This window comes from Hippoglossus hippoglossus, chromosome 19 (genome assembly GCF_009819705.1).
Source record: "Hippoglossus hippoglossus isolate fHipHip1 chromosome 19, fHipHip1.pri, whole genome shotgun sequence".
Classification (NCBI taxonomy): Eukaryota; Metazoa; Chordata; class Actinopteri; order Pleuronectiformes; family Pleuronectidae; genus Hippoglossus; species Hippoglossus hippoglossus.
This window is the reverse complement of record NC_047169.1, coordinates 5,967,322-5,983,235: the sequence shown is the minus strand read 5'-3', so window position 1 is coordinate 5,983,235 and position 15,914 is coordinate 5,967,322. Positions and strand designations below refer to the sequence as shown.

General features: G+C 44.4%; 1 protein-coding gene across 4 annotated transcripts in view; it reads right to left on the bottom strand.

Annotated features, from left to right (window-relative positions):
* Positions 1–3,682: 3,682 nt before the first annotated feature.
* Positions 3,683–15,914, bottom strand: part of pcdh15b (protocadherin-related 15b) — a 138,812-nt gene continuing 126,580 nt past the window's right edge. For 2 of the 4 annotated variants that reach the window (XM_034569730.1, XM_034569731.1), the window contains 5 exons: positions 13,081–13,102; positions 12,488–12,526; positions 11,492–11,565; positions 7,977–8,106; positions 3,683–4,604 (listed from right to left, as the gene is read on the bottom strand). In XM_034569730.1, the coding sequence (XP_034425621.1) occupies positions 3,828–4,604; positions 7,977–8,106; positions 11,492–11,565; positions 12,488–12,526; positions 13,081–13,102 (1,042 nt within the window). In that variant the 3' untranslated portion in view covers positions 3,683–3,827. Of the gene's footprint in view, positions 4,605–5,697; positions 7,406–7,976; positions 8,107–11,491; positions 11,566–12,487; positions 12,530–13,080; positions 13,103–15,914 lie in introns of all 4 variants that reach the window. The other 2 variants (XR_004612080.1, XM_034569728.1) reach the window with 2 other exon arrangements.

Below are 15,914 nucleotides of genomic sequence, written 5' to 3'. Positions count from 1 at the left end.
GGGCAGTTTCTTTTCTTAATCTTTATCTGAATAAGTCGTCTGAGCCCAAACTTCCCCTCAACACAATGATTTGCATTGAATTGAACTCTATCGGCCCAGATTTCCTGTCCTTGATTCAGCCTGCAGCATCTTTATAGATCACTAATATTGATTGACCTGTCATTGATGATGATTGTAGAGTTTATTTTTTACTCACTGCTCATTTCAGTTTTCTTTTAAACTGTTGTAAAACTTGATTTATTTGGGGCCACTTTTCCCCATTTGTTCTGTTTTGAATTGTAACGTGTCTATATTTTAAAATTGTTGTTTTTTTAAAGACATTTCCTCTGTTTCTCTTGCATTTTAGTTCAGATCCTCCGAGGAAACTAACACTTTACACTCAAAGTCAAATGTGGACATTTTCACAGCTACTTTACAACACTGACAACTCTCACATGTTTCTCATATTAACTCTGAAAAACTAATTTCTTGTGAGTTGTGTAACTCCAACTAGCTAAAAGCAACACCTCGATCAGAATATATTATGCTTTTCGCCAATTTCATCCTTTCTTTCTCACCCATTCCAAAATGTTTCATTCATTTAAAAACCTTCAGGTAGAAAACAACTCAGCTATTTAAAATGCAGGAAATTGAATTTGAAATGTGGGACTTTTATTTTATTGGCAGAAATGTGGCCAAAGTCCAAGAGGAAGAAATTAATTGGACTTCCTGTGCTTCTTAGCTTTATTTGTCTTTGCTCAGTGCCGAGTAACGTTAGAATTTTAGTGCAATAGTGAAGTTCTGTCACTTCAACTCTTGAGGTTTTATCGTCTTGACGTCACTGATGTGTTTTTAACTCTAATCCTTTATTCCTGATCCCGACTTTGTTCTTTGAATGAGTCAAATCTGACAAAACTCACGCACAAAGATTTCCCCCTGTCGGTCACGAGGCAGCAGGACGAGCCCTGAACGTAACTGTAATGAAGTGAGATTAGATTCTGCAGTCGTCACTGTTATCAGGAAGAAAACATGTAGAAATGTCATTATGCACAACAAAAAGATTGTATTATAGAAACCGGTGATTATCTATAACTAACTAGTAATGTATATATGTATAAGCGTGTGAAGTCCACACTGACTTCAAACAGGAAGGGACGTTTTCTGTATCATTTCTGATCCCTCTGCTTCATCCCATCCTCACGTTTTGTTTCCCTCCTCTCTAACCTGTAGACCTCATTTTCTGAATGTAACATGTTCTTAACGTGTTGAACCTGAGACGTGTGTGTGTGTGTGTGTTTGGATGTTATTTATTTGAATGTGAAGCCCTGGTTGGCATTTCTCTGTTGTTGTTGTTGTTTATGTATAATTTCCTGTAAGCAGTTTTTTTTTAATTTATTTCAGTATGAGAGAGGATAAACTCTCCACTGCCCTAATTTTACTAAAACGTATTTAGAAATGTAAAGCAATATTTTACTTTATGTGTAAAATATTCAGTGCAGTATTCTTGTGTCTGGCATGTTATACTGCAGCACACAGCAGCATCCCTTTACGCCTTTTACTTTGTGACAGGTCATTTCTTGATGATTTGGGTGTATTCTGTATATCCACTGAACATGACGTGTGTTTGCCGACCGTGGGCATCGTTAGCACTCTGTTGTTTCCAGGACATGTGCACTATACCCTCTAATATCCACTATCCACGCTGTGATGGGGCTGTCAAGTGAACATTTGTCTATTTACTTGAATTTTTCAATGGATTATAGTTGGTGGATTTTGTTATGTACCAGGATCATAATAAAAACACAAATACGTAACTGTGTTGTTTATCACTGTGTGCGTTTGTAATGTTGAATGTTCATATGTGAGCTAATATGAAATTTCCATTAGATCTCCATGAGTCCAAGTGAATTGTGCCAGATGTTCCAGTCACCGTTACCTTGACGTTGGACCTACAGGCACCAAGATCTAATCAGTTCATTTTTAAGTCCGAGTGAATGTTTGTATCAAATCTGAAGAAATTCCCTCAAAGCGTTTCGGAGATACAGCATTCACAAGGCAACAAATTTGCTTTGTGAGGCCACTGTGACCTTGAATTTTGACCTTTGTCAACTAAAATCAAATCATTTAATTCTTGATTCCAAGTGAATGTTTATACCAAATGTGAAAGGATTTCCTTGAGGCGTTACAGAGATATTACGTTCACAAGGCAAACAATTTGCTATCTGAGGCCTCAATGTCCTTGACCTTTGGCCACCGAAATCTAATCTGTTCATCCAAGTGAATGTTTTTACCAAATCTGAAATGATCTCAAGGCGTTCTTGAGATGTTGCCTTCACGAGAATGGGACGGACGGACGGACATATAGTCAAATACATCCGGGAGCTTTATAAAGAAATGGGAGACGGAGCAGAATCCTTTGTCTGCTGTGAAACGGCCTCATGCTCGGTACAAACGTTGGTACGTGATGAATAGAGTTTTCCTCATTTGTCTCTCTGCAGCTTTGAATGACACCATGAGCTCAAACAAAAGAAAAGAAGAAAGGAAAGTTTCACAGTGACTCTGCGCTTAGTACAACCTGTCAGTAAACTTCCTGTTGAATGAACACGAGCCAAATTATGCTTTTAGTGTGAAGGACACTTTTTTGGGGGGGAAATATACCTTTGAATAGCATTCAGGCCACTAATCAAGTCCTTTGTGTCCGTGTCATAAATTAATGAGCCGGGGTTGAGTCTGTCTCCTCCTGCACATAAAGCACAGTGGACTCAGGAGTCGGTGACGTAATCAGCCCATTTATTTGAATCAATAGCCGCGGCTCAGACGTGCCCTCTCTTCCAGAAGCTGTTTAAAATACTGCTCTCCGGTACAGTCGGCTAATTTCAGGTGATAAGGAGCGCGGGGCCTCGTATCGCCACCGGTGCTGCTCCCTCTGCTGAGCTCCCTAATGCCGAATTATGCAGTCATCAAATTAAATGTGAGACTTTTAAAACCTGGTAATTCTGCAGCTTAATGGTGCGACTTCTTTCAGACTTCAGCTAAAACAATTCACAGGAAAGTGTCTCACAGTTTCAAAAGTCCCCCCCCCCCCCTACTTTTACTGGGAGGAACTTTGTGTTGTGTTGAGAGGGAAATGAAAAGTTTTTTTTTATAGTTCGTTGATGATAAAACAAGTTAATGATTGAGTTTTAAGAAGTTGATTTTCTTGACTCAGATGAGAAGTTTGAAGTTAGAAGAAGGAATCTGGAAAATCAACATCTGTAATATTAATTCTAGAGAACAAACACCGACTCGGAGCCAATTTAACCAAACACCACATTTCATTGGATGAAATAGTTTTTTTTATTTTATTTGGATTAATTTGCCAAGCAACTTGACAAAGATAAAAAGGCAAGTTTGAACAATACAAGACGTCATGTGTCAATGAAAAGTTTCAGGCAAATTCAAGATGAGTCGCACCAGCAGCCGCGAACGAAACGGCTGCAGTTCCACACAGAGCCACCAGTCGCTTAAAGGGCCGTTAAAGTTCATAGACTGTTTCCTCAAGTTCGTTTCACCATTTATCTCTTAGCAAAGTAGAAATATAGCAGGTTTTCTGCAGCTCTGAGATCAGTTGGGCTCAAGGGGATGCTCTGATTGGACGACTGAGAAGTCACGATACAGACGTTTGAACGAGCGAACTCGACAAACAACCAATTAGATGCCGAGTTACTTTTATTTCTTTGACGAAAAATAAATCGCTTGGATTTCTTCCACCTGGATTGGAGCAAACCCATTAGTTCCACAACTAATCAGCAGAGATGAAATCTGAACGCTGAGATGATCTTGGCAACAAGGAGCGAGCACAGTGTCAGTCAGAGTTTGGTCATGGGTATGTGAAGGTTGTTCCACGGGCCCATCCAGAGTTCCTCCTCATCCGACTGCGTCCTGTCGCTCGGGCACTCCAGCGGCTCCCTCATCACCAGGCCGTCGTCGTCGTCTTCGTCACCGCCGTCTACTCGCGACTCTCTCTCGCCTTCTCTCAACTCGCCCGTCTCCGCTGTGCTCTGAGGCTGCTGCTCCGCGCCGCCCTGCGCCGCTTTGAGCAGGTTCGATTTCGACGCCGCGCTCTCAGGGCCCATGTTGCTGGTGCTGGTCGACCCCAGAGAGACGCTGGATTGTCGAGTGTTGAACATGTTCAGCGTTTTATTGTTGTCAGTGTTAGACAAAGAGGAAGTGGCCGTGGCGGACGCGGCCACCCCCGAGCTTTGGAAGGTGCGCAGCGTGTTGCACCCGCCGTCTGCTGCTGTTCTGGGGTTGTTCAGAGGTACTCGCTCCTCCAACGTGGCGGCCATTTTGTCCAGTTTTTTAAAGTGCTTGGCCAGCCGTGAGCTGAAGACGGGGGAGGCGAGTTTGAGGTTGTTGTTCGTGGTGGCGTGCGGGTGCGTGGGAAGTGTGGCGTTGACTGAACGCCGGGTGCGGATGATGGAGCCGTTCTGGGCCATGTAGACGCTGCCGTTAACGTTAGCGTGGCTGTTGACGGTGGAGGACAAGCGGCTGCGTTGGGGTTCAGGCAGGCTGTCCTCGCCGGTGGAGCTGGTCTCATACTCTCGATCCGTCACCAACTTGATCCGATGTTTTCTGCAGCCATGCTGGAAACACACACAAAAAATATGACGTGAAACTGGGAAGTCTTTAGAGAAACATGATCAGTGCTGCTAAGAGATGAGAAGCTGTGGAGGCCGTGCAATCCACCAAACAGTTGTTAAGAGTTTATATAAAAGGTGGACGACATTACGGCTCCACAAAAGTGAAGCCAAAGTGTCTTGATTGCCCCCTGGTGGCTGGCTGCAGTACAGGTTCATAAACCAAACTTTTCTCAATGATGTTACTGTATCTGTTATTACACTGATGTATGTTTACATGCTAATCTTTCTCGTAAGTTTGGTTTTAATCAGTTGTTTGATGTATTTGGGATATTTTGGCTTCATAATGATGGTCAAACGTTCACTCGCACTGCAAAAAGAAACACTACACAGCAAACCGAGTGACGTGCAGCAGTGTTTAGTCCAGATGTTTCCTTTGGAGGCAACTCAGAATATTTTTGGGATCATGTGGTGCTGAATTTGAGCTTCACAGAAAACAAGGGAAATGCTTTAAGAAGTAAACTTTATATTATCTTTATAACATGGATCAGAGAAAACACTGCAGTGGTAAAGGCTGTAGTGACAGTTACTGACCTGCTATCACACAACATTACCTCACATTTTCCATTTTACTTCAGTAGAATAGAAAAAAAGATATATTGCATGATGAAGAAAACACCCCCCCCCCGAAGACAACAGGTATTGGAAGAAGTGAGAGGGGAGAATAATAGACAGATGAAAAAAGCTTGATCAAACCTTAAAGGTGGAACAAAGAGAGGTCAGTGAATAACAAGATAATCTCTGAGCAACAAGCAGCTGGAAGAGGAGTTTGCACAAAAGGAAAAGGAGCCAAGTCGGCTCAGGAGACAGAAACCAGTCGATTACTTCAACGTAACCAGAGCTGTGATAAAAGAAGACGAGAGAGGCTGATTGAAAACACAGAGAGAGACGGAGCGCTGCGAGGACAGCGGAGGACACGCTGACGAATTCAACCCCAGCGGACGTAAATCACAGCAAACAAGAAAAAGAGAGAAATATTACAGTGATAAATCTCACTCAGGTGAAGATTTCACTCCCGACGTTCTCACCAAGATCTTACTTATAGGTTCACAGAATGAGACGGGGGGGCAGACGAGGGCCTCATCCGCATTTCAATCAGCCGTCTCATTTTCCAAACAGCCCTCTTCTTCATCCTGCTTTCCTTCCCCGGCATGACCGCTGCTCTCCTCCTCCTCCTCCTCCGCGTCCTCGATGATGGGTGACAAGTCGTCTGAGGTGTTGCTCACGCCTGATCTGATGTCTGATTGGCTGTGGCTGGAAGTTCGCCGACTCGATGAGGACTTTTCTGATCGACTTTCTTCCCCTGATTCCTCCTCTTCCTCACTCTCCTCCTCTTCCTCTATGGTTTCATGTGAGGAAAGTGCCCGTCTAGAGCTTTTGGGCCTAGAACTAGAAACTGTAGAACGTGAATATCTTGAACCTCTGTCCACCTCTTTGCTCCTTTCTCTCCGTCTGCTCATACTTTTTGTCTTTACATTGGCACTTTTACTTCTACTCCTGTCGCTACTCGCAGAACTTTTACTGACACCCCCCTTTGATTGTTTTCTTCTAGATTTTTTCTGCTCTTCGTCATTCTCCAACCCCGACTCCTTTTCTGACTCTGACCTCCCTCCCTCCACATCTTGGCTTCCACTCATGTCTCTGTCTGGAGTTCTCTCTTCCCTTTCTGTTCCCGAGTTGGACTCATTTGTTTCCGTCTCGGTGTCAGATTCGGTTCTCTCGTGCTCGGCTGTCACAGAGGACGCGGGGCTACTTGCGTCCGAGAGACTAAACTCTGATTGCGACTCTTTGCTGCCACTTCCCGTCTCTGAATCGCTGTTGTGAAATCTCTTTCCTCTCCTCCACCGTCTCTCAGAGGAACTATCCTCCTCTCCTGACTCCCACCTCCTCCTCCTCGCCTCTCCTGCGGCTCTCTCATACACTGACGCAGAAACACTCATATCTCCTAAGGAGCCGTGCATCCTCCTGCGGTTCTCCTCCTCTCTGTCCCAGCTCAGTCCATCACTCCACTGTTCGCCTCCCACCCTGGCGGGTCCCTGGAGCCTTCTGGCGAGGGAGATAAGACTGAGGGCCTCGCTCAGCTTTTGTTTCACTGGTGGGGGTTTGCTGGCTTCCAGGGACGTCTGGAAAAAACTCCCGTCGATGACCATGCTGCCGTCCATGCCGAACGAGCGGCCAAAGGATGACAAGCCGGGGAGCTCTCCTCGGTGCTCTGGCCTGACGCCTTCTCTTCCTCCTCCAACATTTCTCAACCCATTGTTTATCACGCCATTTCTGTGGCCTCTCCCCCATGTTTCCTCTCCCCGGGCTCCTCTTTCTCTCCCTCTTTCTATGAAATCATCTCTTTCTCCTTTATTTTCCCTTCTCCCTGACTCCCCCCTCTCAAACCCCTTCCCCAATCCTTCCTCCCTCCTCTCTTCCCCCCTCTCTCTACCTCCTTCCCCCGCATCCATCGGCCCAATCCTGGCTTTGTTCCACGGTGGGTGGACGGCCGGAGGCTGTCCAGATTTCTTACTCACGGTGGACAGCAGTGTGCTCACTCTCGTCGCAGCCTTCAACCTGGCGGCCACACTCGGGCCTTTTGACTTTGTGTTGAAGGTCGTGGCAGCAGCCTCCGATGGAGGTTGTCTGTCACCCTCACTTCTGGGGGCTCCTGAGGTCTTTCTGGGGGGCGGGATATGTGGAGGATGGGGCTGGAGGTATCCAGGGTGAGGGGCTAATCTAGCTCCTTGAAACTGTCTCCTCCCCTGATGATGCGAGTCCAGAACCAAATGAGAACATTTAGGAAAGGGACAAATGGAAACATGTCAACTGCACAAACCTTCACTGTTAACGTCAGCAGGATTAATAAGAGCTGGTTTTAAAACTAAACCTCCCATTCGTCCCAAAGACTTTCAGGGATTGCTCGTGCTATTAAATAATCTATGATACAAACGATGGATTCCTTTTTCTGTCATTTATTTGCTTTCAAAAAAAGGAAGCTCGTTGGTAAAAGACAGTAAACTTTAACAATTTAAATAAACTCTTGTTTGACAAAATATCTTCCTTTGGTTTCTTGGCAGCGGTTAGAGGACTAGATCATATTTTACACTTCATTTTTTATTAAACTCAGGTTTAGGGATCAAAAATACTTTATTTAGCCGGACCACCACCAAGTTTTTCTAAAAGACATTTCTTTCCTGGAGTTTACTTTGGTTTAACAGTTTTCCCTGTTGTTAGAATACTGAGCAAAACAAGTAGATATCATTGTCTTCTATCACATTGTGGATGCAGGTAGTGGCCCCTTGTGTTAGTGATGGTTTGTGTCCTGGTGTTTACCTCCGCGTCAGACTCCTGCGGGCTGTAGTAGTAGCTGCCGTCATCGTCCACAACAACTTCTCCATATTCATCGTAGAGGCCGGCGGGTGAGATCAGCTTCCTGCGACTGCCGTACTGAGGCAGCTCGTACCTGGACGGAGGCAGGATGAAAACACAGAGCTTCACAGATAAGAAATAACCATAAGAGGCTTGAAAATGAGCAATTTCTGCTCATTTTCAAGTTTACTGCTATTTATTAAAGGTTATTTTAAAGGTTACAGCACAGCTCAGTCAATCCAAAGTGAAGACATGACAAAACTTTGTTTTACAAACTACGCCGGGCAACACTGCGGTTCACGCCGATGATAAGCAGCGGCTAATGACTCTTTAGCGAAGCTGCCGTAATCACAAAGGAGGCACTTTGTTGCCAGGAGACATTCTGTGAGCCGAAAAACACTGGAATCGATTTTCCTCCCTTTTGTCTCTCTTTGTTGCCTGTTTCCGGGAGCGCTGCCTGACTCCACCGGCCAAGAAAGCTGTAATGTGCATCACTACTCGGGCCCGGCGCCCTGCAGCGAGCAGCTCGGGGAGCCACCGGGTCAAAAAACATACATTTTAAACACTATCCTGGAAACAATATGTCCCAGAGTGATTAAAGTAACAAATCTGCTGGAAGTCCTTTGGCTTCCCTCCATTCCAGAGTTGTGGAGAGAAGTTGTGTAATCTCTCTGCTTACAGTCAACCGGGGATAAAAGTTGCCCCCCCCCCCCATTACATTAAGCAGCCAAGTAATAAACAAATGGACGCGGCACGTGGGTGACAGATGTGCTCGGGGGAGAAAAAGGGGAGAAAGAAAGGACACAAAGTGAAAAGATGAAGGGTCAGACGAGAAAGACCAGTCATAAAACGTGACATAATCCTTATAGCTCGACCTCTACAAGCTAATGTAATGAGTCTTAACCTCTCACTAAAACCTGCTGATGGGATTTCACAGTCATTAACCCCTCGACTGAAAGAAACACACACACACACACACACACACACACACACACACACACACACACACACACACACACACACACACACACACACAGGCTATGTTAACACTTTGCTTTCATTTCCTTCCTCTTATCTTTTCTCCTTTTCTTTCTTTCTCACTCATCCTCCTCTGCTCTCCATGTCACCACTAGGGGGTGGTAATGACATGATAATCAGTTGCCAGAAACCACAGCCAACACACACTGATGTTTTTGTGGATGTGTGTGAGCCCACACAAAATGGTCCAAACTGACCAAGAGTATTACTACTAAGAATATAAAACACAAAATGAAACTTTTAAAATGAAATATGATTTATTCAATTCTGTCATTGATCCACAGTTCAAAGATGAATGATGAGAATTGCTCGACTTATTTTTACCAAATTACTTTTGCGAGGCAGATGATGGACGGTGGAGAAAACCTGAGAAATGAGTTTGGTTTTTGAGGATGGATGATTCATTATTTCTACTTTCCATCTACTCTACACGTAAAAAAAAGAGGAGAATTTAAGTCCCAACCTGTGGGAACAGTTGTGTAATGTAATCTGTGAAGTCACCCTTTAATAAACCTCGGGCAGGAGCTTCAACACCATCATTTTTACCATTAAACGATACAATGCTGGCAGAGAATGAAATATGGGGGGGGCTAGAGAACAAGAGTCATCATCAGACAGCTCCTCCTTTCAGCTCTCGCTTCACCTGGCTTTTTGTTAGGAAACGTTCCCCTGTGATGGAGAGGAGCTTCCTTTATCGTGGACTTTGGGCTTTTTAACTTTACAGATCTTTTATTTTCGCAGAAAAAAAAAACTTTAGCACACTAGAGGAAAGAAAAACTGAAAAATACATCACACGTCTCTTTGTATAATCGAGCTTTAGAGTCGCAGGAAAGCAGGTTTGTTGCCAGACCAGCTGCTTCTGCCCCTGTAGCTAATTGGCTGCTTGCTGTAGTTTCATAATACTTTACTGTCGGCTATTCCTTGAATATTCTCATCCGTTGGTGGTAATAACTTCATGCACCTTGCACCCTGCTGACAAACAAGTTAGAAAGGCAGACTTATCTTTTTGTTCTTTCATCCTGTTAGTAAAACGTAGCTCATGGTGCCAGATTTCTCGTCTCCTCATCTATGTATTATTTACAGAGGAGGCCTAACTCCATCTATCAGCCACGCGGCTCATCACCCACGCCAATAACAGTTTTGGAAAAGTGAGATTTAATCCCTTTTCTGCTCTGTGGTGTGTACGAGTTGAGTATTTTACTCTTGACTGGGGGGCAATGTGAAATTGGCTCGTTTTTGTTGTTTGTTTTTTTTTCACACATCAAAACATCAGACCTATGCAACAAGTGGTTCGAGTTATTTTCGGTGACTGTAAATAATCCGATCAGAATCATGCCAGTGGCAGACGGTGCCATTCCCACGAGTGGAGAAAATCCCAATTTGATGTCAGATGAAAGAAAAGGTCAGAAGGTTTTTCAACTTCGTTTGTTTCCCAAAGACAAAACTTTGTGTCAGTGCTGAGAGGAGAGTCAGTGTCTGTGAGCAGTCGACCTGCAGCTTTCATTCATGACTGAATCAAGTAAAATGATTAGATCTGAGTCACACAAGGTCACAGAGCCTGACTTATACAGTCTGAGTGCACACAGAGTCAGACATGAGTTTGTGAGTGTTGCTCTAAACCAACAGCATCTGGCCAATTGTCTGCTTCCATGGCTGACTGCCTGATTAGCTGCTACAGTATTAACACTGTGTGTGTGTGTGTGTGTGTGTGTGTGTGTGTGTGTATACTACTACCCTGTATTTATACGCAAGCGTGGGTGGGTGCATAAAATCAAGTTCCCAGGAGTCTGGAGCTAAAATTATAAAATATTACACTATGCATCACAGGTGGATGGTTGGGTGCCGAAAACACACGCACACGCACACGCACACACACACACACACACACACACACATTAATGACAGCAGGTGGCACTTGCAGCAGTGACAGGGGGTCGGGGTATCAAGGTTCTGCATCACAATAAGTGCATGTTCACATTGGGGATTTGGTCTCTGTTTCATTTCCCTGCACTACAATGCACTGAAGAGTGTCACAAGGCCGGTCACTGGTGTCAACGTTTCACTGGTGTCAACGTTTCACTGGTGTCAACGTTTCACTGGTGTCAACGTTTCACAGCAGCCGACACTGAGTGATGCGATCGGCTCGATATGGAAGCAGCTGCCATTCAGTGAGGCTCAGCTGGATAAAGTGCACATAATAAACTCCAGGGTGATGTCGGAGGAAATATAATAAATCAATGTGAGAGCGAAACTCTGTCAGTCACTGCTGGAGGTCAAAGGTGAGAGATGAAACATGTGGAGGAAATCCTCAGTACATTATGTGTCATTATCATCATCATCCTCTAGGAGCCAAGATTCACTACTAAGAAAACATAAGATTTATATGGCATATATATATACAGTATATAGAGACAGACAGACAGACAGACAGACATACTAACCCATGTTCATAGTTGTAATAATCCTGTGTGTAGTAGTCCTGGCCGGGGTCGATGCCAGATTCCATTGATAACTCCTGTGAGATTGATGAAACCGTCATTAGTGCTTAGAAAACACACTTTATTTACAAACACATTTAAAAACACATCCCTCGTGTTATTCAGCTCTGAATCAGCATCTGGGTGAATCTAAACCTCCACACGTAGATGTTCCTCCATCTGCCCGACAGCCCACACACACACACACACGGGGCAGAGAAACAGACACTGAGTAAAGATGTCTGGGTTTGTCTCGTTTCCCTTAATGTCTCCTGCTCTCCCCTGTCTGTGTGTGTGTGTGTCTATGAGAGTGTGTGTGTGTGTGTGTGAGAGTGTGTGTTGTGGGCGTGATGCTCCTCTCTCTCCTGGCTCCCTGATTGCTGCACACTTGCCATCCACCCTCTCATCAGCCCGGCACCACATCTACTTCACTTCTTCCTCCACTCCAACGTCAAGGCCGCTTAAAAATACATATTCTTTGTCCTCGCCGTCCCTCCGAACTGCTTCTCGTCTCCCAATGCTCCAGGTTTGCTTTATGTCTGCCGGCTCGTCTCTCCGGCCTGCCACGCTCGCACCATTACCTGCCACCCGAAGCAGCTCTGCTCCACCGGTCTCCTGCCTCCCCCTCCAGCCTCCTGCTCGTCAGCCATCAAGCCCTCCTCCTCCTCCCCCCTGCGCAGCCTCCAGTCCCCCACTCAACGCTGCTCTGCCCTGACAGCGTTCACCTGCCAGAAACTCCATTTCCCCCGTCCACCTCCATCCCCTGAGACCGAACAATAAACCCTTCGACTTGTTAATTTGAGTCTGTGTCCTGCGTGTGGGTGCAGCTGCTGATTGTGACAAAGAAGAAGCGTGTAGAGGAGAAAGAGGGAGAGAGAGGGAGAGAGGGGGAGAAAGGGAGAGAGAGAGGGGGAGAGAGGGAGAGAGGGATAGAGGGGGGGAAAGGGAGAGATAGAGTACCTCTGGTCTGAGCAGAGAAGGTCGCAGAAGTTGTTGTGTCTGCTAGAAGGGAAAAGAAAAGCAACAGATGACAAGACAGGAGGAGGAGGTTTCCGAAACAGAAAATCAATTTTCACAAATGTCTATATTTGTGTTACTTGGTGTGTTTTTCCTCAGTGACTGAATGATCAGCTGGCAGTTAAATAAAACTGTTTGGTGGGAGCTGTATGTTCTCAATATATGTTTACTGTATGCAATATGGTGATGAATCGACCAATCAGCCTTGGTGGAGGTATGCGCTCTCTGACTGCCCTTTGTTATCAGCCATCATCTATATTGTTAAAAAGATTGGTTGACTTTCTAAATAAAGGTCTTTTTGTTTTTACATTTTAATACGCAGGGTCATTAAATGTCTCCAGACCTGGGAGGCAGGCCGTCAGTTATGTAGAATGAATACATTGGGAACAAAAGGCCCTGATTACACGCTGCTCCATCCCGACGGCATCGAGCAGAAAAGAACAGGAAGCAAAACAGAAAACAAAAAAAGGGAGCAACTGATGATCAGACGACAAGAAGGAGAAATGTCAATAAGACGAGCGGAGAGAGACACGTACCTCCTGTTGTCCATATCCACGCCTGAAAGAACCAAACAGGGAAAAACATGAACCAACATCTCAGAGAAAACTTAAACAGTAAACACTTGATGCATGAGTGAGTTTCAAAATGCAAATAACACCACAAACCCAAATAAAGAGTAAATCCAGTTCTGCCCGGGTGCTTATTTAGATGCACTTTTCAACGCGTGGTGAGCGCTGACCAGTGAGTGAGTCAGCACGGAACTGAAACTGACACGTTTTTACTTCTGTGAAATTCTCCCTGTCGACTCCAATCAAACTTTTATTTCGTCTTTTTTTGTGAAGTCTCCAATCAAATTAACCAGCGGCCACGAACCGGTGCATAATAAGTCCATGAACAGGGAGAAACCACCTGCACCAAGTGCTGCTTCTCCCATTGTTTCTTTTACTTCAGCTAAAATGCATTATCTGACGACTCTTTAGTTTCACATTTGCCAAAGATCCTGTTTTATTTTTGCCACATATATCAGATGATGACAGAATGAGCGACTAAGCTGGATGTTGGTTACGGTTCTGTCAACTTGAGACTCGCTGTTCCTAGAAAACAAACTTCAAACAAAGACAATGAGGCCAAGTGAAATAGAGTCTTTTAAAAAAACGAGACAAAAGCACAATTGGTGGGATTTTAAAAAGGGGAAAAATACAAAGGAAGAGAAACAGCTGAAAATGGCCTCGTCCATGCATCTTCACTACATGTGCAGCAGGTTCTATTTTCCGGTGAAACCGAGGTAATGAGCTGGAAAAATGAAGATGCATCGCAGAACAAATGGTGACTTTTGGAGGACATATTCGATTTTCCTCTCTGTTATTAGACTGTGCACATGCACACGCACGCACGCACAAATAGCTTAACCACTTGAGCTTTTCATTAAATCAATTCAGATGTAAATATATGCTGTGGCTGTGCATCCGAACACACAGACACACACACACGGTTGTCACAGTTTTGAATGATTGAACGACGCGAGCTTATCTGGTTAAATAAGGTTGATGTGTGAGTGGATGAATAGATGACGGATGAATGGAGGAATAAATGAATGAAGACACAGTGTGTATGATCTCAGGATTATATTGTGTAGACTGTGGAGTGTGTGTGTGTGTGTGTGTGTGTGTGTCAGGAAGATAAGTCTACCTCTGTGTCCCTGTTGATCTGACTGACACATAATTAGGTCCTCTCCAGACAAAAACACACAGACAGCTATCTGATCTTTGTCTCACACAGTCTCACACACACACACACACACACACACACACACACACACACACACACACACACACACACACACACCTGACATGATTGACTCCCGCTCTCTTTGTGTACTCTCCACCTTGTCTCGCGGAGTGTATGAGGAACAGGAGAAAAACACCCGCTCTTAAAAACACACTTTACTGTGACACTCAGTCACACACTCTCTCTCTCTCTCTCTCTCTCTCTCTCTCTCTCTCTCTCTCTCTCTCTCTCTCTCTCATAGAGCTACTGTAGCTCCCTCGCCCTTTCCACAGTCTCTCCTCACCTCATTTTTCTCTCACTTTTTCTCCAGCTCGAATCAAACGTGTCACGTGTCACGTATCTCTGTTCCTCATCAACTCAGTTTCAATTAAATGCAGTCTGCTTTGTCGGGTGTTGAAAACATTACATACTCCTCCAGATGTCTGAGATGAAATGTCTGTTTTCTAGCAAACGCACAATAAAGGTGAAAGCAGAGAATGTGTCTGGGGGACAATGAAGACAGTGTGTGTGTGTGTGTGTGTGTGTGTGTGTGTGTGTGTGTGTGTGTGTGTGTGTGTGTGTGTGTGTGTGTGTGTGAGTGTGTGTAACGACCCAGGCTGAAAGAAAACCTTAGTATAAAACATTTCTGAGTCACTCAGCTGAAACAGTGGCTCTTCCTGCAACCTGAACAATGTCGCCGTGTGTTTTCATGTAAGTGTTCTCACTCACTGGATTGAGTGTTTTGTAAAAATCTATTTTAGAGGCTTGATCGTGGTTTAATGTACGTTAGAAGAAGAGGCTGCTAAATTTTTTTTTGCAAAGGCTGTTTATCTTGTAACTGCAGCTCATTCTTTCCTCTGACATAAGAGATTCCAAAGATGCATTAAGGTGTGTGTGTGTGTTTGTTATAATGTCATCACTTGGTCACCAGAGATATAACTATCAGGGCTTGTTCTATTGGTTGTGTATCATCATTTGATCTCATTGTACCGACATGATCTTGAGGGACAGACGTGATTCTGTCACCTCTTAATGACAACATGCGTCTAGAATCCTCTTCTCCAAACCGTGTTAACTGAAGGCAGTGAAATCTACTCGCGTGTGATTCTTATATCTTTAGAGTCAGCGTTTCACAGGCAGGTTCTTCTTTGCACATCAGATTCTCATTCAAATGAATGACTTTATGTGTGACGTTATTCCAAAAACGTCGCTCGAATGGTCATCAGATGTAATAAAAAGATTTTTATATTAAAGAGAAAAGAGTCAAAGCTCAACGCCAACAAGGTTCTGTCTCTGTTGCTTTTTTACACAAAAACCTTCTGAACTAATGAAGTAAAACTTGGTGGAAGTGGTAGAATACAGGCTTAAGAACTGCCGTGAACGTTTAGAGCAGATTCAATTGAGGTGGATGAACCAGGAATCTGCCGACATGCAAACAAAGAGCTGGAGACCGTAAACCTTTAAACAGGACAAAGTAACTTCAGCATATTTCATGCTAGTAAGACATTTGGCTTAGAGTGAAGCACCTTTGATGCACAGTGAAACATCCAATATAAAAGTATAGGCGTATATATAAATTCCTTTTGGCATGACGCGGTTGTGT